The sequence below is a fragment of the Oncorhynchus masou genome, chromosome 25, assembly GCF_036934945.1.
Source record: "Oncorhynchus masou masou isolate Uvic2021 chromosome 25, UVic_Omas_1.1, whole genome shotgun sequence".
Lineage (NCBI taxonomy): Eukaryota > Metazoa > Chordata > Actinopteri > Salmoniformes > Salmonidae > Oncorhynchus > Oncorhynchus masou.
In genome coordinates, this window is record NC_088236.1 from 45,638,849 (window position 1) to 45,666,493 (window position 27,645).

A 27,645-nucleotide genomic window follows, 5' to 3' on the forward strand; every position below is an offset into this window, starting at 1 on the left:
GTCTTTCTCTCTGACTATCACTCGGGGCGTTACTTTGGCTCTTCAGTCACCTACCGTTTGTTTTGAAATACCCAACTATCACAGGAGATTACCACTTGTGACAACATACAGCATGCAGCCACTGGTGAGGGGATGAAAAAAAAGCATGGCCCACAGCTACGGAGGACTTTTTCCCCCTCAAACACACGTCATGTTCCCTTACTTCATCCCACACTACTGATAACAATTGTGTGTGTGTGTGTGTGTGTGTGTGTGTGTGTGTGTGTGTGTGTGTGTGTGTGTGTCGTCTCATAGAGATCAAACAGTCAGTCAATTACTCTGAGAGGGATCCAGTGGCTGTGACAGGGGAGGCTAAGCATCTAGGATCAAATAGACTGCATCTGTTGGCGCTGTCTGTCACAGGCCGTAATGAGAGAGGAGAACACAGGACAGCCAATAGAGAGGCTTGGAGGGGTGAAACAACACAGGACAACCAATAGAGAGGCTTGGAGGGGTGAAACAACACAGGACAACCAATACAGAGGAATAGAGGGGTGAAAGAACACAGGACAACCAATAGAGAGGCTTAGAGGGGATTATATTAATATAGTATGCATGAAGTGCATTCGGAAAGTATTCAGACCCCATCCCCCTTTCCATATTTAATTACGTTACAGCCTTATTCTAAAATGGATTAAATAAATAAAAATCCACATAAATCTACATAATGGCCCATAATGACGAAGCAAAAACGTTTGCTCATTTATTAAATATTTTAAAAAGATACCTAATTTACATAAGTATTCAAATCTTTCTCTGTGTGACTCGTAATTGAGCTCTAGTGCATCCTATTTCCATCGATCATGCTTGAGATGTTTCTACAACTTGATTGTCGTCCACCTGTGGTAAATTCAATTGATTGGACATGATTTGGAAAGGCGCACACCGGTCTATATAAGCTCCCAGAGTTGACAGTTCATGTCAGAGCAAAAACCATGAGGTAAAGGAATTGTCAGTAGAGCACCGAGACAGGATTGTGTCGAGGCACAGGTCTGGTGAAGGGTACCAACAAATTTCAGCAGCATTGAAGGACCCCAAGAACAAAGTTGCCTTATTCATTTTTAAATGGAAGACGTTTGGAACCACTGCCCTTCGAAACTGAGCAATCAGGGGAGAAGGTCCTTGGTCAGGGAGGTGACCGAGAACCCGATCTCCAGCATTCCTCTGTGGATACAGGAGCACCTTCCAGAAGGACAACCATCTCTGCGGCACTCCACCAATCAGGCCTTTATGGTAGAGTGGCCAGTTGGAAGCGACTCCTCAGTAAAAGGCACATGACAGCCCGCTTGGAGTTTGCCAAAGGGCACCTAAAGGACTCTCAGACCATGAGAAACAAGATTATCTGGTCTGATGAAACCAAGATTGAACCCATGAACCCTGGCACCATCCCTACGGTGAAGCATGGTGGTGGCAGCATCATGCCGTGGGGATGTTTTTCCGCGGCAGGGACTAGGAAACTAGTCAGGATCGAGGGAAGGATGAACGCAGCAAAGTACAGAGAGATCCTTGATGAAAATCTGATCCAGAGCGCTCAGGTCCTCAGACTGGCGAAGGTTCACCTACCTACAGGACAACGACCCTAAGCACACAGCCAATACAACACATGAGTGGCTTCGGGACAAGTCTGAATGTCCTTGAGTGGTCCAGCCAGAGCCCGGACTTGAACCCGATCGAACATTTCTGGAGATACCTGAAAATAACTGTGTTGCAACACTACCAATCCAACCTGACATTGCAGGATCTGACAGGATCTGCAGAAATACAGGTGTGCCAAGTTTGTAGTGTCATACCCAAGAAGACTCCAGACTGTAATCACTGCCAAAAGTGCTTCAACAAAGTACTGAGTAAAGGGTCTGAATACTTATGTAAATGTGATATTTCAGGTTCTATATATTTGCCAAAATTTCTAAAATCCTGTTTTTGCTTTGTCGTTATGTGGTTTTGTGTGTAGATTGATAAGGGAAAAAACTATTTATTCAACTTTAGATTAAAGCTGTAACGTAACAAAACATGGGACAAGTCAAGGGGTCTGAATACTTTCCAAATGCACTGTATATTAATGTATGTCCAGCATTATGAAAACATCACATCTCAAGAAGTATAAAAAAGTGAGCCTCTGCGCAACATTTTATTTTGCTGGCCGCCCGAGTGGCGCAGCTGTCTATGGCACTGCATCGCAGTGAGGCGTCACTACAGCCCTGTGTTCGATCCAAGGCTGTGTCACAGCCATCCGTGCCCGGGAGACCCATGAAGCGGTGCACAATTGGCCTAGCGTCATCCGGGTTAGAGGAGGGGAGGGCGGCCTGTATTTCCTTGTCCCATCGCACTCTAGCAACTCCTTGTGCAAGCAGACTTTGGTCGCCAGTTGGCCGGTGTTTCCTCCAACACATTGGTGCGGCTGGCTTCAGGATTAACGACCTTCGTCTCTCCCGAGACCGTAGGGGAGTTGCAGCGATGGGACAAGACTGTAACTATCAATTGGATATCACAAAATAGGGGGGTAAAAAGTACAAATAATACAAACACTTTTTGCTTTTTCACAATGAACCCGGAATAGTCATGTAAAATATAAATAAACTAATGAATCTGTGAGAGGTTTGCAGTTTCCACCAGTATATTTCGAGCCCCTGTGACCTGAGCACTGAAATCAGTGGCTCAATTAACTTTTACGTAAGAGACTACAACCGAAACTGGGGGAGGGAGGAAAAAGGCGAGTCCTCTCACAGACTGTGAGACAGAATTCACTTTCCACGCGACACCGTGGCATTTAATCGATCTCCATATCTTTTAAGGATATAAATGTGATTTGTAGCGTGAGTGAGCTAACTATCCTCCTCATCTCGTACTCCTCACCCAGGTAGTCCAGCGGTCAGGCTAACTCTGAGAGAAGCCTGGCTGGTGGGTTCCCTCTAAATCAGCGCTCAGAACACACCACTGACAACATCCATTAGCTTCCACACACTCTACTTGTTACTGGAGGAGTGGGAGAAGGCAGTAAAAGGCTGTTAGCTATCAAGGCCCGGGTGCCGGGAGACATCGGAGGCCACTCCTTCCGCAGACAGGGGGAAGCTTATACGGAGGTCGACGGAGGGGCCCGGTTCGTCTGCATAGCGAAAAGGAGACGCACTTCCACTGACCCCGGCGCTGGGATAGGGTGTAACAGTTCGTGCCATTCCGGGGTTCAGCTCAGGTTTGAGGTGAAAATGGGAGAGCCTTGGCTTCGATCGCTCCTGCGGAAAGAAAAGGGAAAGATATAAAAACACTTGTAATGGAGGTATGAGGAGGAAAAAAGCGGAGGAGGAGAGATCCCTGTGCTTCAAATTGGATATAAATTATAGATGCGAGCAGGCCTGTGTCTTCGTTTTCCAGGGGTGTGTGTTGTTGCGTTGAGCCCTACACAGGTAGCACACTGTTAGTCTGTCTGGGGGTTAGTGACTCACTGATTGCCAGGCTAGTCAATCTGACCTGAGGCAGCGATCATAGGCTAGCCTGGTAAACCATGTAGAGTCCAGTAGATTGACCGCCCGGTAGACCATCCCAGCCTTGGCCACCCCCTCCACCTCCATCCATTATCACAGCCAGCCAGGGGGTCAATCTAATTAACACTGGGTCAATACAGCAGCCATCAAAGGACGCTGTTTGTAGAGGGCCTTAAAGGTACTTTTTAATTGTATCCCTCCAGCCTGGTGCATGTAGAGGAGAGGAGAGAGCAGGACGAGAGGAGGAGAGGGCTCTCACTTAACTGGTGCCTTGACCCATCAACAAGCAACAATGGCCTCATTAACTGATAGTGTGTGCGGCTGTATTGGTACCAGGTACATAAACCTAATGGTCTAGGAGTCTATTCGAGGGCTAATACAGTGGAAGAACTGGACCCTGCTATGACTAGTTCTCACTGTGTATCTGGGATATCAGGGGATAGAACACCATTGTATCACTCTGTGACCCGTTTTCCCTGGGATGGCCTCTGGTTACTGCTTCTCAACACGGTACAGTACAGCATGTGGCTAAGCAGCCTAGCCGCCAGCTAGTAGGGAACTAAGCCATAAGCCATTGGTTGTAAATGGTTGCTGAGGAGCTGGCGGTGGAGCAGCTGCACTGGTGTGCTGTCGTCGCACCGTGGCGGAGGTGTTGCGTGGCAGCTTTCAGAGCGACGCAGCGATCCCCTGACCTCGGAGAGCCGAGAGGAACCTGAGGCGTGTGTACCAGATTTCAGGCTCCCTGTGACCCCAACATGGGAACCGGCTCACCTGGAGAAGGGAGGGGAAACCCAGACCACCTGATACGCTGACTGCCTTAGTGCCTTCTCACCGCTTCCTCTCTCAAGCAGCTCTGAGAATGAATGAATAACGGTTCACTGGTTTCGCTTAGTGCAGCCATTGTGCATAACTCCCATTCAATTAAAATACAGACACTGGAGGGTATCCGGTGTGCACGATCATGAATCAAGTTGGATCAAATATTAAGACTATCCCGTTGGACTGCTAGGTCAAAGGTTGGAATGGATGTAATGTCCTATAAGCATTTTGCTTGAAAGTGGACACACAATAAGCTTCTCCAGGTGTAGAGGAGGAGATTTACATGCTCCGTTAACAAAATGCTTTATCTGTAACCCATTAGGTGTGTGTGATGTAACTGTGGTGTATGGTGTATGTTAGTTTTCATTATTTGATTATCCTCACTATGGTCACACAGTGGACTGTTAAGTTAACACTGTCTCTTTGTGCAATGTGTGTGTGTGTGTGTGTGTGTTGTGCAGGTACAGAGCGACACGAGCTGACTTCGTGGAGGAGTTTCAACTCCATTTTCCAGTTCTTCAGTGAGGCTTTACAGACTGGGGAGGAGGAGGAGACCTCCAACACGGTCACTACACGCAGCTCCCACAGAACCAAACCCGACCACGACCACAACCACAACCACAACGACCTATAGAACTGCACCAGCAGGAAGGAAACGCAGGGGGGGTAGAGGAGGTGCATAAAATCCTCTCCGTCTTCCCTCTCCATCTTTTCCTCCTTCCTCCCTCATCTCTGTGTGATCACTCTCTCTCTCTCTTCTGGCTGAATTTATCTCCCTGCTCGCACATGTATTGTTTTACCGGCAGAGTGCAGGGTGGTGGTGTATACATTGCAATAGCGTTTTGCGTTATTTCTAGATGAGCGCAACTGTCAAAACAATATGGGCTGAGTATTTGCGTTTCCCGTGGGCTGTGGCTTGTCTGTGGTCCGGGCCACGGAGCAGTGGTTGCAGTGGCTGAGATTAAGGCTGACAGGCGCTGTGCACAGTGCGCCGTGGTATACCTCTAATTGTCCTGACATCGCCCTGAACTGAGCTAATACCCCGGCAGCCCTCCCCACCACTCCCCGAGGTCCTAGAGCCCGCCCCTACCCACACAGTCCTCCTCAACCCACACCACTCATACACTTGGCATATCTCCCTCCCTCAACCCAACCTCCTACCGTCACCACAAAACGATGGTTTTAACTCGAGTAAACATTCGCCATTAACATGAGATCATTTTAACGTAAAGTGAGTGTGTTGTTTTTATGGCTCCCTAGTCACGTCCATCCCTTTCCCTATACCATCTCCAAACACACACACACACTTCTTAAAACGATAGTTACATTTTCTGTCAAATGAGGTCCTATTTATACGATCGTACTTTGGGGAGTTGCACTGCAATGTTTATGACAGCTGATATAGTGGTGGTGGTTTGTATCTTACTTTCGCTCAATGTTTAGTTGGATTTTTATGCACTCTGATTCGATTTTGTATCGGACCAAATGAAGTCCCAGAGTCATAAATGTTGACTTGAGGTAGACTGTCTATGATTTTTAATGTGTAAAAATGTCTTCTTTTTTTACTGTACCCTTTTTATCTGTTTGAAATCCATGAAATTGATGTCCCCAGATGACTTAATTTGATGAACTAAATAAAACAACCATAACCTGTGCTAGATATGAGAATTCAAGAAACTGAGCAGATTTTAAATCACTTAAAGCCCAGCATCAAAATGAGTTTTAGGGACATCTCATTTTAACAGAAACAAGTAGTCGGTAACACAGTCATAAAAACTTCAATACATCCCCTTTGCACGTGTCGGGAAATCCAAGATTTCAATATTATCCTAAGCCTAGATGATGTGTCTTCAGATGCTGGGAGAAATGTATTTTCCAAACACTTGCCTCGAGTGCAAACGTAAAAGTGACAAAGAGGAGAGCTCTGCGTGGGTCAGCCTCGCATAATCTCAATCTGGGACATAAACAAGATTTTTTTTTTTATATTTCCACAGTGTTTAAGTTAGAAATCACTCAAAGGATAATGGAATATCCTTCTAATATGCCCAGATATTTGTATCACCAGAAGGAGACAGTAAGCCACTGATACATGAATACACCTCCCAACACAGCCACTGTCTATCCAGACATGCTTTACCTTCCCACGGCTTCAGGCGAGGTATTTATAAGGAGGGTCAACAAATGTATTGGTATATATTAGACTTTTTATTTTATTTTAATTCTGTGTAAATAAACATCCACTGGGTGATATTTTGAGGCTTTTGTAGGTTAATGAACACATCATTGCTTTTGTCAGTAATGAGGGAAGCAGTGTGTGAGCTGTTGTGATTTTCATCTAATTGTATTAATGTCTCTTTGGATGTCACTCAATGAAGTTAACTTGTTGTTTGATTTGGGAATATGCGTACTGGTGGAGAAGGTTCATTCCAGGATGCTGTTGTTCATGTGTTTTCCCTTTGCGTGAAGGAATAAACCGTTGCTATTTTCCTTCATTATGTGTATATTGCTGCCTCAGGAATAAACAACACACTATGTTCACTTGATATTTGTAATAAAAGGGCTCGTTCCATGAAATGAGTGCCTTTCACATCCCTATTTTAAGTATAAATTGTGCACACATATTGAATTTTAAACGCCTGTTATATTACATGAAGTGCCCTTTAATATAGACCACATGGAACATTCAATGAATCTGATTTCTAATGTCAAAAGAGACATTAAACATCAAATTGTCAAATTCTAGTATAAAAGCAGGTGAGCTGGTTCTACTATTTTTGACCGTTTTCTGGTGTTTGATGGTGGAAAATTGAGCATAAGACATCAACCCTGTTACCCATAGATAGACGGGCTAGAAATGTTTTAACAATTAAAACATTTTTGTGAAGCTTGCATTTAATTGCCCCTCTCTTTTGTAAACTACAAGACTCCATTCCCCCTATCACATGGGGATTGCTTCATGGCTGATTTAAGTCATCAACCCTGTCACTTTATTTGGCACTTAAGATGCACTTGCTATAGGTTTTTTAACGTTTTTTTTTGTGCTCTTGAGATGGGAAGAAATGTTGTTTTTTTTTTCATTCAGTTGAACATGTGCTCTTTATGACAGAATGTTAAAGTTAGGTGAAATAAACGTTTTTTTTTAGTTACCAAGTTACACTACTCAAAATCACCAAGTTGTTGGATCAACCAAAAGGCCAACAAGCCATTATGTGAATGGATCAAGAGTGCAGCCTTCAACTAAATCTAAAGCACAGTTGATATGTAAATTGTGACTAATTTTAACAAATACTCTTGAACATATTATTCTTTCAGATTGTTTGTATGTTTTATTGATCAAAGAAGTAATCTATCTCAGGACATTCATGCTTTGTGATTTGACTAAAGAGAAACTTCACCATTTTTCAAATTCATATTGATCATCTCCAGCACCACCCCAACATCAACATATGTGAAAATGGCGTGTTTCTGTGTTTTGTAGTTTAAAAAAGATATGTTTCCAATGACATCGCCTAATTAGGAGACAATTAGTTGGCAAGTAGTAGCCAATGTCAACTCACAATTGGTCAAAATAACAAGATGCACACTGAAGTCATTAGAAACACTTCCTCAATTGTTTTTACTACAAAATATAGAAATGCACCATTTTCACGTATGTTGATGTTGCGGTGGTGCTGGAGATCAATATGAAGTTGAAAAATTGTGAAGTTTTCCTTTAAATATAGCATTTTTTTAAAGTTTTTGTTAAAATAATTCTCCAATCAGATACATTATAGCTATTGTGTATTAAAATGTCCACTGTGTTATGTTAAGTAAACTCCAATCATCCACCTTAAAGAGAGAGTTTACCCAAATTACAAAATGACACGTTGGTTTCCTTACCCTGTAAGCGCTCTATGGACAAGGTATGACGGCAATCCTTGCTTTGGTTTAGTTGCCCTGGCATTGTTTCCAAATGCTAACGTTTTAGCATTTGTGTCACAAATCCCATTCAAGACATGGTACCAATATTAGCATTTTTCCTGAAACTATCCCTTCAATCATGTGTTTCCCATGCACCATTCCCATATATTAAAATATTTTTGTCAGTTGCTGAAATTGAATTAAGAAGTGGTCGTGTTTATGGAGTTTACAACGAACACATGGCGTATGGGTATTTGTTTCAAATAGCCTAATTTATATGTATTTAGCAGCCAGGTCACTGGTGACACAAGTCAGTATTAGATGTCCATCCACGTCTGAGGTCATCGGGAGATGACGTGGGGAACCGGCCACTAGGGGCAACAGTGAGCGCTGTTACCTTCAAGTAGGTTTCGGTTGCAAAAGGTTGCCAAATGACGGCGATAGATTTATTTTTTTAATTTTTTTAAGCCTATCCCAAACCTTAATAATTACCTTAACCATTCAGAGTTCATGCCTAACCTTGAGATATAGGAGTTAATACCTAACTTAACCTTAAACACTTGGACATTTGACATTTGGATCAACTTCAAAATGTAATGTTGGAGAAACATGGATAAATGTCTAATTCTGACGTGAGACTGTGAGAGCTTGTTGTATATAGGCCACTGCTTATTCTAAAGAGGGAAAATGATAGAAAGTGTAACGCCGAGAAAAACAAGTTGAGAGAAGGTTCTTGGTACCTATCTAGAGCCTGATGCGCTGCCACATCGGCTCGCTTGCCTTCACTGCAAAGTGCGCGAGGTAGTTGAGCATCGAGGGGAAAAAGGGATGGGGAGTCATCATCTCACATAACAGCTATGAAACATTACCGAGGAAGACGATCCGTCACTCAAGACAGAGGAGCCCAGTCCTCAACAATTGGACTAGTGTTAACCAAAGTTAAATGCCTTCTTAAATCTAGTTTAATGATTTGTTTTAGTATTAGGCCTAACAGTTCTCTTTATCGGGTCCTGCTTCAAAGAGCGCAGATGGAACTGCAAAAAAACACGCCTTATCCATATTAAGTTAAGCTTTTTGGTTTCAAGTTTTAGACTGCATAAGGTTTATTGGCCTGCACGTCCAGCGGATAAAACATGTGCTCTACCATCTCCAGTTACTACCGGTTAAACTTGCTTTTTTTTTTAAAAAGAAAGAAAGATGAAGACGGTTAAATGTCAATTAAAACTCCTCAAATGGCGATTCATCTTTGCAAAGAGAGCTGTATGCCAGCGCGTTTTACAGGATCGTTTGTTTTCACATGGTGAAACCCGATAAGGTCATTAAACGCCCCCTCAATAAATCTTTAGAAATCTTTCCATTAACCGTCGAACAACAAGTGCGAGCGGGTGGAACCAGCTGAGATCCCTCACACCAAGTCAGGTCCCTCGTAAAACAATTAAAAATAAAACATTCAATCACCCATCATTGAAAGTTGGTCTCACTTCTCTAACACGTAAAATGTCTTAAACACACTCAAATTCAATAGGCAAGTATAGGCGAGGGTTGTCACATAATAACATGTTACGTCTTAAAACTTCAAATATTTGTTTCTCTTGTCAGGCGCTAGAGTTTTCCACCAATGCTCAAATAGAGCGTTTTAAATCGATTTAGCCCCATGTTAGAGTATTTCTATTCACCATAAGGAAGATACATTTGCAAACCGGGGACAAGTTGAACATAACTCTGATTAGCAAGCGTCAGAAATATCTGCCTACACTAATTGCGTTATTTTCATCCACCATGTCACACTTAACAACATTACATTGAATTACAGTTTCCACTCCCGTTTCATTCTTTTAAGTATGCAGGGCCTGGGCCTACATATTAATGACCACATGATCATTCCCTCACGTAGGCTACTAGAATGTCTTCGCTCTCGAAACTTCAAAATGCCTGCGTGGTCTCATGTCAATGGCAATGGGATCCCAAAATGATATTATACGTTTTCAGGAGACTCAGATTGTCACGCTTTTACTCTCATCATCCCCTCCCACGCTCGCCAGCACTGCTAAATATGAACTTTTTCCAAAGAAGGACTGGGCAGCGCTAAGCAAAGATGGAACGTCACCCTCACCAGCACCTTGAGCATTCCACCAGATCACTGTCGGATCTCTATTTGCATAATTATATGCTCCGCTGTGAAGAGAAAACTAACCCCCAAATTGTACGGGTCAACAAACTGCAACAATCAATGTTTTATCGTGTATAGCCTACTAAAAAACTATCTTAACATCCATTCAAGAGTGTATCTCTCTCTCTCTAAGTAGGGGAGCAAATCGTTTTTCATCTATTGACGGAAGAGGAATGTGTAGCTTAAGCTTGAGGTGTATTCAAGTGTGTGTGTGTCCCCCCCAGAGTATACTGTGTATTTTCCATGCAAAATAGGTCTACCCAAAAAGGCACGACCCGGTATTGGGTTCGAATGTAACGTCATTACATATTCATTGACTGACCGAACCATGAATCCAGTGGAAGCCACCTCACTTCAATCACTAACCCTCTCTACCCAGCAAAGCTCTTTGTGCACTGAAACAGAACTGGCCCGGGCAAAGAGTTATACTGGGGACCAAAGAGATCAGACTCAAGGGAATCATTAAGATGCCTCCTTAACATGCATTTTACCGCACAAACAAAGTGTTATTAAGAGTTAAGAAACCCAATTATTGTTTTACTTGGCACTGGAAGTGGCACGTTGCCTATGCGAGAGGATACTTCTAATTAGATACAATGTAGACCTTGTTCCCAATCTGCCTGTTCAAAACATCGACAGGTGTTTCTATCCAGCTGAGAGAAAGCCAGGCAGGCGGTATAGGCCTGGCTACATGGACGTGAAGTAGGGAAGCAGGCCTAAACTAGAACTCCCGAAAATTCAAGAGGCCGGTTCTCGAGAATCCTTGGTCAAACATAGCCACGCTTACATCCCTGTGACAAACAGCTACACACGCACACGGACGCACACACGGACAGTGGCTTCACGTTCCGATGAATTGGGCCTCACCTGTCTGATAATCTGACAATGGGACATAACCATAGTCACTATATAGCCTCTGTGTGTGGTGTGTTTGGATGAGCCTGGCCTATAATACACCTATTGTGTCCAGCTGTTGGCAGCCAGAGCCGTTTTACGGTGTGCAGTCCATTTGGCTTTATTAGTAGCCTAGCTTTCAGGCGGCCGCTACTCTATAGCCTACCCTTACCGCCCCCTCAATTACACCCCCCCCTGATAGTGTCGGGTCGTAAAGACTCCACTAGTAAAAGCCCGCCTCTGAAATGGAATACATTTGAAGAATGGGCTTCGAGTTTAAAGATGATACTTTTCTACAAATTACGTGATGGCACTGTATATTATTCGAGTATAGAGACCAAGTAAAGTAAAGAGGAAATTAGTTTAGTGCTTAAGAGCCCACCAACGGCCCATTGGAGGAAATGGCTAATTTCGATATGATAAATGAATGACAGTCAATGTGACGTTTTGAAGTGGGTCTGTAATGGGCTATTCTTATGAGTTGTGATGTAACGTTGTGTTAAATCATGTGGAAATTCAGTATTATAGTTGGGCAGGAGTTGTGCACAGCCTATTTCAACTACACCGTTTGTCTTGTGAAATAAGGAACAAATAACCAACAAATAAGGAGGAATGTTGGTCTTTCAAACAACTTCACTCGATCAAAAATGACTCAAGGGATGTCTGAACCAATTAACTTGGAAAACAAAATTCACATGATACAATTCTACGTTAGAAACATCCATTCCACTCAAATGCACTGTTAACAGGGAATTATGTAGGATGGGCAACATGTTACTCCATAACTTAAGTTTATAGTTCATTTTATGAATTTATTATTGATAAAAGACAGTTACCATTTAACAATGTTGTCTGAAAGGTACAACCTATGTTTGATCTAACAGAGTTGAAAAATGAATACTGCTGCAATATGGATTCATTATATTTAGGTTTTACAGGCTAATAGTATAATCAAAAGGGAAAAAATAAACATTGAAACATTAACAATTAAATTGCCTAAAACATTGGGACTATTACAATATTTAATGAGTTTGCATATTTGTATTATTTAAATGCCATATTCATTAGATATGGAAGTAAGGGGCAGATGTAGTTTCTTTGAAAAACATGTAAGAGGCACAACATGTACCAGGTAAAACATGTACGAGGAAATACTTGTAAGAGTCACAACATGTACAAGTTTCATAGTTCAGTATAGTTTAATATTACTTGAAACTTTTCTGTCAGTTATAGACAACCACTAAACGGATATGAACCTGCTATTAATCTTAAACGCAATAAGGGTATTTGTTTAACCATGCCCTGGCGTTTTCGTTATTATTATTATTATGTCTTCTTGAGGACATTGTGCCATTTAATTCGTTTACCGACACAATTATTAGTGTTGTTGAGTAGTTAGCCTAACCATTTCGATACCAATGATTTCCAGTTAGTTTAAGTATAGTAGTAACGTGGTAATAACATGAATACCCGCATTGGAAAGAATAATAGTGATGATTGCCTAAGGTTATCAACAATAATAATAAGATGTTATCGACACGTGAAACGAAAATGTAGGCCTACTGGTTATTCAGCTTTGTGTGCTATAAGGGAAGTAATTATATATACTCTTAGGAAAAATAAGTTTTTTAATAGAACCAAAATGGGTTCTATCGCATGGCACCCCTAAAAGGCTCTACATTGAAATCCAATGGACCCTTTTCTTATTAGATGAAAGGGCTTCATTTGAGGTCTTATATAGGGGTGCCTATAAGCAAGCGATATCATATTTGTGGAACCTTTTTTCGAGAGTGATCAAATATGATTGAACTTCAACACCATTTCGAATTCCGCAACGGCACTGGTGAAAAGCTGTAAGTGTTATCTCCCAGGATTGTGCATTTACGCTTTTCCTATTGTTCATTTCCTACCTTTTCTTACCACTGTGTGTGTGTGTGTGTGTGTGTGTGTGTGTGTGTGTGTGTGTGTGTGTGTGTGTGTGTGTGTGTGTGTGTGTGCTATGATGAAGTCCAATCAAACCACAAACTTATGCATCAACTTCCTCTCTTTTTTTGGATGATATAAAGGGAAATACAGGTGTTTTTCAACTTCATAACCAACAATCATTTAACAATACAAGATGATGCTAGTCTATATCTATGTGCACAAGGCTTCTCCTTCCGAACAAAACTTAACCCCAGCTAGTTCCTAAAAATCCTCAAAGTCCTCAAATCGATGGCTGTGGGAGGGGGAGTGAGATTGATGTGAGAGACGAAGGAAGGCCCATAAGGGAACCCACTGGCTCGTGTTCATCACTTTTGGGTTTATACGTATACAAAAAAATATTGCAACGTTATATTAAATCAGACATTATATATTCGTTTCATCAGCTGGACGCAGCCCTCCGAGGCTAAACATACCAGTAGGCTGAGTGGGGCAGGTTGGCCATTCCCCCCAGAGTAAGAGACGAGTTATTACTCCCGAGCAGTCATCATCGGCTCCAGCGCGCATCCTCATTACGGACGCCCAAAAAGCTGAAGCTCTAAATTAAGTTATTGCCAACCAATGAACTCAAATTAGCTAGGCCGCATAGGTGGCCGTCAGACGGGCCTCGCTTTAAAACACCCTGACAGGCAACAAGGTGGAGAGTGGCTGTGTGTGTGTGTGTGTGTGGGGGGGGGGGGGGGCTGGCCGGATTGGCAGGTGTGTTTTTTAAGTACATTTCATGGTTTATAGCCCCCTGGTTAAATTGGGCCCAATTGGAATCTCCTTGGTACTTATTACACTGACGCTATTAAAGGCATTGCAGGCACCTTCTCGAGCGCTCTTTGATGCCGCTCACTTTCTCCCTTTTTGATGGGTCTACTTTGTTCCTTTCCCATGTCATTTCTTTATCAGCCATTTTTCTCCCTGTCTGACAAGCGTCTCCCTCTCCCTGCCACTGTCCATAATCTCTCCATCCAGTTGACTAGCTTTCTTCTTGTCGGCGCTTAAGTCGTCATTGTGTTTGCTACCTGAGTCAGCAGGGACGATGAAAAGCGTTTTTTTTTTGACGGAATAGTTGACAGGACAGGGGGTGAGTTGTGATGGCGGGAGGAACGCCTGAAAGGAGTTGTGTATATGTGCGCTCCGGTGGGTGGGATACTTTTAATACAGTCTGTGAAGTCAACAACAGAGCAACTAACTGCACTTTAGGCTACTGTTTATCCCTAAAGCAAACCTGTCAGAATAACAGTGACAGACTGGCAGCGTCTCTATAAACAGTCATCCCTCCTACCATCGAAACCTGCGCTACCTGAGATACTTTGTCAACTCATCCGTACTGAGACATTCAAATAGCCTAAATTATGCAGAAGCACATTTTCGTTTGGACATCCACCAAGCTATCGGAGTTTGATTCCAAACGCGTTGTCTCCGTAAAAGTTTCTCGGGGCACTACCAAGGGCATTACTAAGCAACATAAATACTTTGAAAGTTCAGTGAATTTAAAAGGCAGTTAACCCACTGTTCCTAGGCCGTCATTGAAAATAAGATTTTGTTCTTAATTAACTGACTTGCCTAGTTAAATATAGGTTAAATTAAATTAAAATAAAATATTTTTTGATTGCGTTTGTTCATATTCCTTTTGGTAATCGAATAATTGTCGCTATAGGCTTTAAGGATAGTAATCATGTGACACTTTACATGGCGATTAGAAATTAGTAAATGATGTAGGCTACAATCAAAAGTACGTTTTAAATAGATCTACGTTGTATACAGTTACAACGTCTTTGTTGATTATTTTGTTTAATATTTGAGCGATGTTATTTCGATGAGACGGTTTTATTCAAGAGACGGTTTTATTCAAGAGACGGATCAGTGCAAAAGTTGAAGAATTTCAAGGTTAATAATAGCCGACAATATAGCTAGTATGTGTTGCAGTTTTGTTGTTCCAAAAATAACTTCCATCTAATAACAAAGTCATATAAGAAAAACGATATAGGTTAGGATTCTTTTTTTTTTAAATGCAGTGGAGATTAATTTGTGAAAACATCTTGCAATTAACGTATATAATAAACTATAATGGAATCCTACTGTTTATATTAAAACATGTTTCATCTGAATAATGGCAATTTATGTAATATATTAGATTTATTTTTAAATAATCGTATAGCATAGACAGATCATGCTTTGATTTCAACGACATGAAAAGCATGTTGTTTGTAGCTGTTTTTTTGTTTGGTTTTGTTTTACATAACTTAATCAGCTGGTTGCTGTTACGTTTGCCAAATAATCTATATATCTGTGCAACATGCAACATTACTAATTTCCTCTTGCTTTCAATATAATCGGATTTAAATGAACAACAAAAAAGGTAGGTATATTACATATTCCATACATGGTTCATGTTTATGTCCATTACAATCACATACTCGTGAGAAATCATGAGAATCAATACAGAATCAAACACACCTCATTGTAATTAACATCGAACCTGCAGGAATGGTTGCAATCTAGCGTACACGATGCTGATGTAGTAGCCCACGGTATAGGCTTTCAGGTGTGTGTGTGTGTGTGTGTTTTGGTACCGAGATGTTGACCTGTCAGGCGGGACTTGTTAAGCGTGTAACTCCAACTGTTGGCTCTCTCCAGACGCTCACGGTGGCATCGATTAGAAACTTCTCCTCTCTAATTTGATGATAGCATCCAGCTATCCTCTCATAGAAACGTGCACGCAGAACGCTCTTTCTTGACCTTGCTATCAAATTACGGGAGACCAACACCAAGTTCGCAAGACAGAGAGGGAATTGTTTTTTTGTTGTTTTTTTCCTCAAACTTGATCATACAGCCCCTCAATCATGCTCTCGCTACTGTCAGTACGGCCCAGTATCTGCTGAGAAAACTATACACTTCCTCATGCCTTGTCCTTAAAGGGGCATTGTGCCTGAATGCAGACAGTATGTGAAAGCCTTTCTAACTATGTAAATATGTTATCCATCAGCAAAAAAAGGAGACCATAATCAGTATAGAATGGTGAGATTCTCCTTAAAAGTCTGAAAGTCATGCATTCAAATATGTTCCTCATCAGTCAATTGAAATCGCCTACCAAGCCAAAATAGCACGCACACACACACGCACACACTCCGTTCATATATACATATATTCATATGTTACACGGCTCTTGCCTTTTGGGGGACCTAAACGAGATTTGCCCAAGCTGGACCATTTTTTTAGTGGCCTCCCTCTTGACAGCAGAGAGAAAAATGTAGATTTTGAAGTTTATTTCCTGCATTTCTAAAAAGATTGCCATGTGGAATAGAGAAAATGTTGCAGTTTTAAAGCTAGTTTTCTGCAGTTCTACACATTTTTCCATGGGTTGGAGATACATTTTTGAGTGAGAGTGATGAACAAAATCAATGGGGCTCTGGAGGTCTGGGCCCCTGGGCACATGCCCTGCATCCTGGTTGGTAGTCGGCCATGATTACTACAAGTTTAGATAACTGACTAGACTAACTTAGCAATCTAAAAAATTTTAGATGGCATGGTCAATTGAGTGACTGTCAGTGACTGACAAAACAAGAGAACAACTGCTGATGCACAATTTAAAAAAAAAATGAGTTTGCACCTTGTAAATTCCCTAAGCGACCGCTTATGTCGCTTATGCCTGGACTCAGTGACATGTTATATGCAGCCTACATACAGTATATGCATAGATACAGACATACAAGTAACATTCATTCATGCTCACACAATGTACAGATGTGTCAACAGAAAGACATTGAAGCCCGCCACACCCATGTCAGGCGCACATGTGAGAAAAAGTTGAAGTGTGAGTCGGTGTGGCTCATGTCTATAGTTGGAGAGGGAACCGAAGGCGCTGACGGAAGGCGGATTTGCTGGTGGAGAGAGAGAGAGAGGCTGTTTGATCGAGCTCTACAGCTTTGAGACAGCTTGTTAATTAAAACCCCAAGAGATGAGCCTCTGGAGCCACCGTCCATATCAGAACACTGCTAACTATTCTGACAGCAAGTTATGCCTACTTAACAAGCAGGCGTGCGGGCAGCTTTGTGCTTGCTCTTCAATCCCATACCTTTTTTTATCACAGGCTAGCAGTGAAATAATTTAATTCGTTAAAATCCCACTGTGGCGGTGAAATATCTTGTTTTCTACTTAACGAAACTATGACAAACCGATGTATTCACTGTCTTATTTGAGGAAAATAGTCCAACTGACTGCTCTTATACTCACAAATCCACCCATGTCGTTTTAAAAATGCGGCTAATTCGATTAGGCTTTTTTTTTAAGTAAAGAGTGAAGCAAGAAAGACGTCTTGGTTGGGTGGTCTAATAACTGAAAACACATTCACTTTGACCAAATTAAAGCATAGTTTTTTTTCTAAAATTGAAAGCACTTCTGAGTTTTGGGGTTTACCTTGTGAAATAAAGAAACAATACATTTAAAAAAGTATGAAACGTGTGTCATTTCGGTGAGAACGAATTGATATTCTCTGATAAATGTCTTTGAGGTCGGTAAAAAGCTTTGCCGTATGCAATATTCCACCTTTATGCCGCCCTTTAACTGGGGGATCTGTGTGCTATTTCATTGTATATGCATATGTAAGATCATGTCTTGTTAAGTAGTGAAAAACAAATACCGAGAGCCTTATACAAACAAATACACTCAAACGCAGGATGAATCCATGACCATTCTACAAAAAGGAATTGAAATGGGTTCTTTCTTAATGTAGACTTCAATGTGTTGGCCAAGCCTAATGCTACTAATGTAAATGATGTAGATAAGTTCTGGTTCTTAGTTCTAGCCGTGCTAGATGTGGGTCTTTGATGCAGCTCTTATGCTCTAGGTGGAGGTTCGAAGAACACGCACACCTGCGGTGAGATACCACCCAGGATCCAACAGGGGGTGACGTGAACTAGCGGACAATACAGCTCAATCCCTGCTGAAAGATTACTTTCACAATAACGACCACCATTCTTTGTCACGCCTGCACAACATAGCCTCATGCATGGCGCTGGACATCAAATATTCCTGGGCCGTGAATGAAAACAAAGAGAAACTATTATCGTAGTTTTCCACTCCCATTAGACTAATCTAGTGCCTAAAAGTTCAATGTCATAATCAACACGGTCCATTGAAAACGTGTTTTGCAATTGCATTTTAATCCTATATCCAAACCAAACAGGGGAAATATAATCTAGAAATTAATGTCAATAAATGAGCGGTTTGAAACTGCATACAAAACGCATTTTCCCTTACCATAGGCCAGTCATTATTACAAATGATGAAATCCTGTAACAGAAATATAAACATTACACGTGGGCAGTATTTATTCATAACAGGACATATGCCTGTTCTTTGGGTCTCTCTAACGTGTTTCTTTGTCATCTAGCGTGGTGGCGGCCTCTGCACCTGATCGCCAGTGCCTTGGTCTGAGATCCTGCTTTTAATACAGCTGTAAAAGCTTCTCTAAGTCTCCAGCACATTCATCAACGTCAGACATGGACACGACGCTATTTAGTGAAAGTTTAACTGCAGCAGTAGGCGATATCTTGACAGAGAGTGGGACACAGAAAACAATGCACCCTTTCCCTCAACTACAAAGCGCGTTTAAAAAGTGCATATTTATATTTTTCTCGAAAGGTTGAAATATTACAACATGACAAACCCATAGGCTATTGCACGGAATATATGGATGTGTTGAAATGTCCGTGTCTCGTGGAATTAGGCTTTGTTTTTAAAGCATTGTTGAAAAATGTGGTTCTAAATTATATTTATATATATATTACAAAAATGCTCGTTAATATATGCTAGCTATAGCAGTGCATTTAACACTATACACGAATTTGAGTTGTTGAAAAAATTACCATTACATTGAATTTTGAACAATGTTAAGCCTACAATTCATTTTGGAGTACGCAATCTCAAATTTATCGAGACTTTTAAAATAAAATAAGATTACACCTAATGAGCTTATAAGCAATGCACAATAAGCTAAACAAATGTCTTATTATCAGTTTATATTAAAAATGTTTAAAAAAACATGCATTAGTAGCCTACTCTAATTTGGCTGCTGTGTTTAATCAATCTGATTTGATAATAATACAAAACCCCTCTGACACATTAAACAATTAAAAAAAAACTTTGCTCTCATATACACACACCAGCGAAATTAAATTAGGATAATTTATAGCCCCCGAAAGTATAAATCGCTTCAGAAAAGCTACAGAGAGAGAATGCGGTGGGCTGTGGGTTGAGGCTGAGCGTGGACAGAAGGAGTTTCGTGTGGTTCCTTGGTCTTAGGGTCCCAGTACGCAGAGCGCCATCTAGCAAACAAAAGTAGAAACAAACAGCCGGAGACAGCCTCCATGCACTGCACTGCACGAACACTGATGCACGAGAGCACCATAACAAAGCCGCTTATAGCAGCACCGCGGAGACATTGCATCCTGCATTGCCTTCATTCAGCAGTATACTGCTCTCTATTCAATATTGATGCTTGACATCAATAAACCACCCTGAAATAGTCCGTGTATATTCGTAAATTATGAATAAATTAACGAATCGATTAATTAGAACACGGCAATGTTCATTTTTATAGAGGCTCGAATGTGAATGAACCTCGAAGGGTCAAGATCCTAAATAAACCAATCCTGTCATCGGTGTTCAAGCTAAATGTTTAGGAACGTATGTCAAACTGTCTGAGGAAGAGGTGGCGACTATCAACTTGACAAAATCGATAATAACATCCGCAAGCCCCATAACGGTGTTTAACTCCACTATACCAAAAGCACACAATACATCTTCTGTCGGATGTAGTTTCGAATCAATTGAAATGTCTCAAATGTAGGTTGTGGCGGGATAGGCTACCGAGGGCCAGTGAGCTGTGTTGTCATGCGCTCTCGCCAAGCCACTGAATGCATGAGCAGCAGACTACACCACAGAACCGGTGTAAATGACCAAGCTCACAAGTCAACACAGGCTCGCACGTCCCCACCCTCACTATTCAATGTCATCTTTCATCTCCACTGCCATTACTTCGAACACCAACAAATATGACGACCCAAGGTCATCTCCCGTATCCTAACGCTATCACTAATACCACTAGTTTAAATGTAGCCCTAGCACTGCTAATAATGATATAGTGGTAGGCCGAGCAATAACACATCATCGTCATAATGGAGATCTTGTTAATAATCATTAGGCTATGTAATAACCATGATTAGTATGGCCATCAAATCGTATAGTCCAGCAGAGATGTCATCTAAAATGGAGACAAAGACTATAGTGTGTCTTAGTTCAATTTATAAGCATGCGAATATCTACAGAGACGGACCTTTTTGATTTGGAAAGGATATTTGACATAGTTAGAAATATTATAAATGCCAAAATATGTTATTATAAGTATTTTTTTTGTAATCGTTATTTTCTCTAATAGTCTACTTTCAATATATCCTGATGTTCAAGTGGAATATTTGTGGAATATTTGGGCTAAATATATGCCAATAGGCTATGTCAGAGACATAGCACAATCAGTTGCTGTTGCTTTTTTTCCTGCATATACCACAATGAGTCATAATTTTCGTCGAGCGACGTGGGCGCTAATATCCTATTGCAAGTAAATTAAGAAATAGTATCCTAGTTTAAAAGTAAAGTGTACGAAATGCTCAAGTGTACGTCGGTGTCATGCTTATAGGCTGCTACACATTGTTAATAATTAGAAAGACATTTGCGCATATAAACTACTCTTATTCTTTCTTTTAATTGCAGAAGTGTCCCATCATGAGGTTTTTATGACATTCTAATCCAGGTGTGTGTGTGTGTGTGTGTGTGTGTGTGTGCGAGTGCGAGTGTGTGTGTGCGTGTGCGTGTGTGCGTGTGCGTGTGTGTGTGTATGGGCCTACATTCTCGACCTCTCAGTGTGATGAAAGTATGCCTCTTCTCATAAAAATAATCCGGAGAAGTGTCAATTAATTTCATACAGAAATCAGATATGCCCCTTATGGCTTCATGCAGTCCAATTATGTATTATATGAACAATGACCTTAAGAGCCGTTTCCTGCTCAACAACACGAATGCGATGAACCTGTTGTAGACACGTGCACGAGCGTGCATGGCCTCTCCAAGGAGAAGGCAGCTATGTGTGTCAAATAGGCTGCCGACATAAATATATAGGCTATAGTTAAAACTAATCAATAACGTTGCATGTTACGCTAGCCTCATGATAGTGTGTCCTGCTCCAAGTCCTGCTCCAACCCCCGTATTGCTGTTCCTGCACCCCCCCCCCCCCCCCCCACACTCTTTTTTGCCGCCTCTGCGTGGAGTGGAAAGAGTGAAGATGTGACTGGGCGTATTTGAAGTATGACGAGCTTTGTGCTCCACTCCTTTTCATTCCCCTGCCTCAAATACTCCCGCTTTCAAATAAGCCTCTCTGGCAATCCCAGCCCGCCCGCCCCCCGCCACCTTGAATGGGCGGCTGACCTTTCGGGCCGTGTCCACTCTCCGTCCAGTTTTATCCAAATAAGCCTCCTTCCCCCACCCTGCCTCATCTAGAATGCTAGCTATTCTTTACTGATATCATCAACGAATGCAAATGAATTTGGATGTGGGGGGGCTGCATGGAAGGAGCAGGAGGAGGGGTGGTAGTCATGGACAAATAAATACCACACTAGCTGAGAATGCGCGTGTGTAGATGGAGTAATTGAATACTCGCCAATGTGGTGATGGTTCAAACCATCCTGAATTCAATATTGCAGAGAAAAGACACATTCCAATTTCTGAATTTCGTACTCTGAAATACCACCCAAAAATTCATTTGCCGTTCAGATTTGATGCATTTATTTCTGCATGGCCTTTGAAGAGAGCGGGGTCGTGTCAGTCATCGAGGAAAGGCCACTCCGTTAACCCCATCCCTTTACACCCCTCTCTCCCTCTAACCCATCGACTCCGCACCTTTTCTCAGCAGACACACGTGAGCGCGCGCACACGTATTTCACTCTATCACGCGGACTTTAAGGCGTCACAGAGGGTAGATTGGAGCGTTGCTTCTCTAACAAGGAGAGGAGGCACTTCTATAATCACAGCGGCTGTATGTAGCCTAGGCAAAGTGGTAACAGCTATAGCGAGATGAGATTCTCTATGGAGCGGTCCAAGCGCTTTAGGCGAGCAGAAAAACGTTCTATCGAATGCTTTACAATCATCAAAGCACAATAAGTGTTAAAAGCGAATAGATTTGGGACATTTTAAAAGATGATTTATGCAGGTAGCCTATCTCAAAAGGGAGGCCTGCCTATATTATCAGTTGCCTATATGCCAAAGGATATTCCGTTTGGATAATAATGGCCACTGTGTATTAGCCTATAAATGTTTAAGTAATTGTCTAACATGAAGACACTTGCGTTACATCCTTCCTCGAGGTTTTTCAGTGTGTTCCATCGCTATTGGCAGGCTCTCTTTGCTTAGACGCACCAATGCTGCTGCACAGACACACACATATGATGGATGATGCTGAGTAAGATCGAAAAAATACATTTATTTATCAACAGTCTGCCTTTCCTCTAGGCTGGAGAGAGAACGAGATAAAGAGAGAGGGGAGAGGGTGAGAGAGAGCGAGCGAGAGAGAGCGAAAGAGAGAGAGAGAAATAGAGAGAGGTGATGTGTGTGCAGCATCAACCTTGCGAAACCCTGCAACTGTCAAGACCTTTCCCAATGGCATAGATAAAAAATGCCCTTTATGAAGCGTTTCAGTCAATCAAGAAAACAGACCATTCTGCGCCAACCAGATAAACAAAGGCTAAATTGTAACAATATAAAGACCAACATACATTTTAGAAACTGGGTAGTTTGATTCCTCGATGCTGATTGGCTCAAAGTATGACGCAAAATTACTTGTTTACTGTTTTAATTTAAGTTAGTATCCCCTTTATAATAGCAATAAGGCACCCGGGGTTTGTGGTATATGGCCAATATACCACTGCTCAGGGCTGTATATCCAGGCATTTCGCATTGCGTTGTGCGTAAGAACAGCCTTTAGCGTGGTATATTGGCCATATACCACACCCCTTCGGGCCTTATTGCTTAAGTATACCACGAATGGGTGCCCATTATCAAGCAAGGTTATTAGATATGTCCACTAAATTCAGTGTAAGGTTAATAAAATGTTAATTATATGTTGTTGTCTTTTATATCGCCACACATGTATAGCAGTTCAAGGATAACTATTTTCTGACATTCCTGGATCATACAAATATTCTAGCACATTTCATAGTAGGAAAACAGATGTACCGTGTTTCACATATAATTTTATGATGGCCTACATATGTAACGTTGGAACGGCCCCAGAATGTCTCCGTTATTTTCATAATGGCTATTATTGTTCAGACGTATAAGCCTAATCATCTCTTCATCAATATAGTTGAAATTAAACAAATTGATTGATTCAGCTTGGAGACAGCTGGCCTTGACTAAAATTAGGGCTTTTACAGCGCATTGCATATAGGCCTATATATTTTTATTTATTTATTTATTTGTTGTTTGTTTTGTCAAAAAACATAGGCCTATGGTGTTTTATTTTGAAGACGCAGCCAATAAGCCTACAGATACAGACGAGTTAGACAAACGGCCAGTTGCTTCACAAGCATCATATTTGATTGAGTGAGTGGTCTATCAACACAGTTTGGTCAACCTTGAAGACATGCTATGGATTTTCTTGTTCATCACACCACCCATTGAACGTGTGTTTACCAGGCCCAGGCTAGACAACATATGCATTTAAAGCAACATTTCCCATATGAAAAATTCACTTCATGAAGGTCATGTGAAAATCCTGACGATGGTGTGAAACATTATACAGCGTTGGCCAAATACTTAAACAAATAAATACAAATAAAATGCTGAAAAAATAGGTCACCAGTAAATTTGGTCTCAGCATGATGTGTAATTGCAACAAAATGCAGCTGAGTCAAATTGAGGAGCTCACTGGCAGCGGTGGCACAGTCACAAACCATCTGGTGTGTATTAGAAAGAGAGGCGGTAAATGTAGCTGAAAAGCCAGGACGTTATCAGGTATGGAAAGCCCGGCATTGCTGGCCTCCGATATATTGACATATCACACTGTGGAGATATCTATTAAAACATATCTAAATGAATAAATTAACATGGTAGTTAAATAAATGCTGTTGTGTGGCTCTCCCGATGACTTGACATGACTCTGACATTTCTGAAGGGATTATGGAATGAATTAGTTGGCGGTAGCACGCTGGGGATGATGTTATGTTTACACCACTGTGGAATTTTTCGGGCAACACCTCAAGTTTTAAGTATCCATAAGCAACATGTTACCTTTCCTCAGACTCAAAACACATTTTATTAGGCTACGCAATATTATTCTTATAGCCTACTTGTTATTGCAAGTCGAATTTCCATGAGCCATAATGACGACATTTGCCACTGACAATCGCACACATCCTTATAAACTTCCCAAAGGAAATAGAGCTTTACTCTTCTCAAAAACCAGCCCTTTTCCTCCTTGTTTCGACTCGGTTACCTCGTTTCACGGTTTCCATTTCAAAAGAAACTTTCCTTTCCAATCTCCGGGGTTTCTTTTCCGGTACTGTGATTTATTTCCTACATACACTGAAAAATATCTCGAGTTTGAATGCCACATGTTGATTAATTTGTTGTTAATGACAACCGGAGTCATACACATACGCATAGGCACATCCTTTCCTCTCTCCCTTTCTCACATATCCCTCCCCCTTCTCTCACTCTCGATCTCCCTCTCTCTCCCGCTCCTCTCCCCCTTGCTTATCCATTTCACTCACACACATTGTGCAAGAGGGACAAAATCAAAACAAAAGTCTTACTTTTTTTCCCGCAGACCATCACAGTCGTCGTTGTTTCAGCGTCTCTGAACCGCCTCTCTTTCACAGTCATAAAGTCTGAAATATTTCAGTTCGACACAACATCTCGCTTTAATTCATATATTTCCGGGCACTGTCCCATAGACTATACCCAATAGCTTAGAATGAAGTGCAGTGCAGATTGAGACATATTGAGCCCGCTTTAAAAGGATAATTTCATGTGGGAGGTTGGACACAAAGTTTGGACTCGTGACTGGCATTCCGGAGAGACATGCATATTTTAAAACAACAAAGCAAGATAGAGACCGGGCTCGGGGTGGGAGGGGAAAAAACTTGGAAAGAAGTTACTATCTGATGAACAGCTGTCATTGTTGGGCAAGTCTTTGTATTAAGATATAGATTCCCAATGCCCCTGTCAAATAATTATCATCGAATGTCCCTTGATGATGATGATTTTTTTCTCTTACACCAAATCATAAATAATAACTTCAATATTTTTTATTTAACAACATTTAGCCTATAAGGCTTACAGGAGAGAATATTCTATAGGCCTAACATCCCAGTGCATTCTGGGCACAGACGTCAATTCAACGTCTATTCCACGTTGGTTCAACATAATTGAATTGAAATGCCTGGGAAACAAAGTTGATTCAACCAGTGTGTGCCCAGATGGCAGACAATCCATGGTGTTTGATGTTTAGCAGCCTACATTGCGTTAAAATGTGTAGCATCTTCCCTTGAGGTAGCTAGTTTAAGATGAATCCACAGTTATTCAACCTTCTGACGATTCACCTGCCAATCAATAATAAAATAATGTTTTCTAATAATAAATACACCAAAAGTACTCTATGTAAGAGTTTGGACAACTTAGTTGACCATGTTACTGTAAAGGCACACAATTATCGCAATTGGCCTATGCTTACACTCTCACTTATAACTTTAACTATAGGCTTCACATATTTAAAATGTCTTAGCACTATTAATGAGCACGAAGATAACAATTCACATCTTCTTTTTTTATATGCCTATCCTTAAAAAGGACATCTAGTGTGCGTGGATTCTGTTCAAGTGTAGGGCTAAATGCATAAAATGTGTGTTTGCTGTGACGAAATCTGTCAGTTGGAATGAAGGGTATGGAGACAAAAGGAGAAAATGCATGGTGTGGACCTGGATATCTCTGTTAGTTGTCGGCGTTAGTCCATGGGGACGGACGGACTGGCCATAGGGCAATTCTGGCAAAAGCCAGATGTGTTGGTCCATCTTTAGCCCAATGGGCCTGTCTACATTGGGGGGGGGGGGGGGTTATGCAAAAAAGGACATATTTGGCAACAAAAAGGCGCATCAAGAAAGATAATGGCCCGGAGTTGGGGCATTGAGGAAAATAATGGGCCGGTGTGTTAGAAATACCCATGCCGATTTCTGATCCCAGTCTGTCCCTGTCCATGGGTATGGAATACTAATGAGTAAAGGGTCTCTCTTTCTGTCTCTCACCCGTCGTTCGCTCTCTCCCTCGTTCATCTCTCTCTTTCGCTCTCTCTCGCTCGCGGAGAGAAGCAGATCGATAGCTGACCCGATGGTTTGGCCAATGCTTTTTTTTTTATCTGGCCAGGCAATGATATTATCAGCCTTGAACGTTATATACAGCAAATGTCTTCCTATATCAACACAAAGAGATCGCTTACACAGCGATCTGTGCTTTCTCGCAGCCGCCTCACTCTCTGTTTCTCGCTCTCACACTCACACCCGCGCACTTGCACATCCACGAACGCGCGCGCGCTCGCACAACACACACACACACACACACACACGAAGGCGTCACCTTATGTTACATTCACAACTGGGGATATTTTATACCCTGTAGTGTTGGATTTGATCCATGGCTTAAAGCTCGCGTGTGAGGTCTGCGGACGACAGAATTGTTCTGCGATCATTGAGATGGTTAATTCCAGGTCGACTACATATGGTCACCATTCCACATAGAAAGCAACCTAGGCCATTTTATAATAAACAAAACGCAACAGACATGGACAATATTTAGAATGATAGGCAATTTCCCCCTGTGCTGTTTTCAACCATTTACCATAAGCGTTTGAATTCCCAAGCGATGCTGAAAAACTTGGATGTCAATTGTCGTGTAATCATTTGCATAAGCCAATACCTAAAATAAAAGTTTCGCCTATAACATTGTCATAGCCCATACTTTAGAGGATTGTCCGCGCATTTTAAAGCTTCTATTAGAAAATATTTTTGTCGAACTATTTGCCAACAGTGACTTAACGTGCTTAGGCCTGACATAGGCGAAATTATCTGTGCTACCCCACACAAGCTTGTTATTGCCTTGTGACCTCTCAAGACGTGTGGAGCTATTAGTTGCATAAGGTTTGGAAATAGGTTCGCTGACAACTTCGGGAAATAAATGTTTCGCTTTCAGATATCTCAAACGTGAAATCGCACCCAGCTGCTTGTGTAAGCAAACAAATAGCCAGCCCCCATGTTAGGAGTCATTCGC

At 41.6% G+C, this 27,645-nt stretch overlaps 1 protein-coding gene and 1 long non-coding RNA gene across 3 annotated transcripts in view; one reads left to right on the top strand and one right to left on the bottom strand.

Annotated features, from left to right (window-relative positions):
- The window catches only part of LOC135514395 (cotranscriptional regulator ARB2A homolog), a 213,543-nt gene extending 206,060 nt beyond the window's left edge, over positions 1 to 7,483 (top strand). For both annotated transcript variants that reach the window (XM_064937854.1, XM_064937855.1), the window contains exon 11: positions 4,799 to 7,483. In XM_064937854.1, coding sequence (XP_064793926.1) covers positions 4,799 to 4,971 — 173 coding nt within the window. In that variant the 3' untranslated portion in view covers positions 4,972 to 7,483. The remainder of the gene's footprint in view (positions 1 to 4,798) is intronic.
- On the bottom strand, positions 561 to 25,330 carry LOC135514396 (uncharacterized). Its single transcript, XR_010451673.1, has 2 exons — positions 25,140 to 25,330; positions 561 to 3,269 (listed from the first exon to the last, which is right to left on the bottom strand). It is a non-coding gene; the product is annotated as an uncharacterized LOC135514396 (long non-coding RNA).
- Positions 25,331 to 27,645: the final 2,315 nt, after the last annotated feature.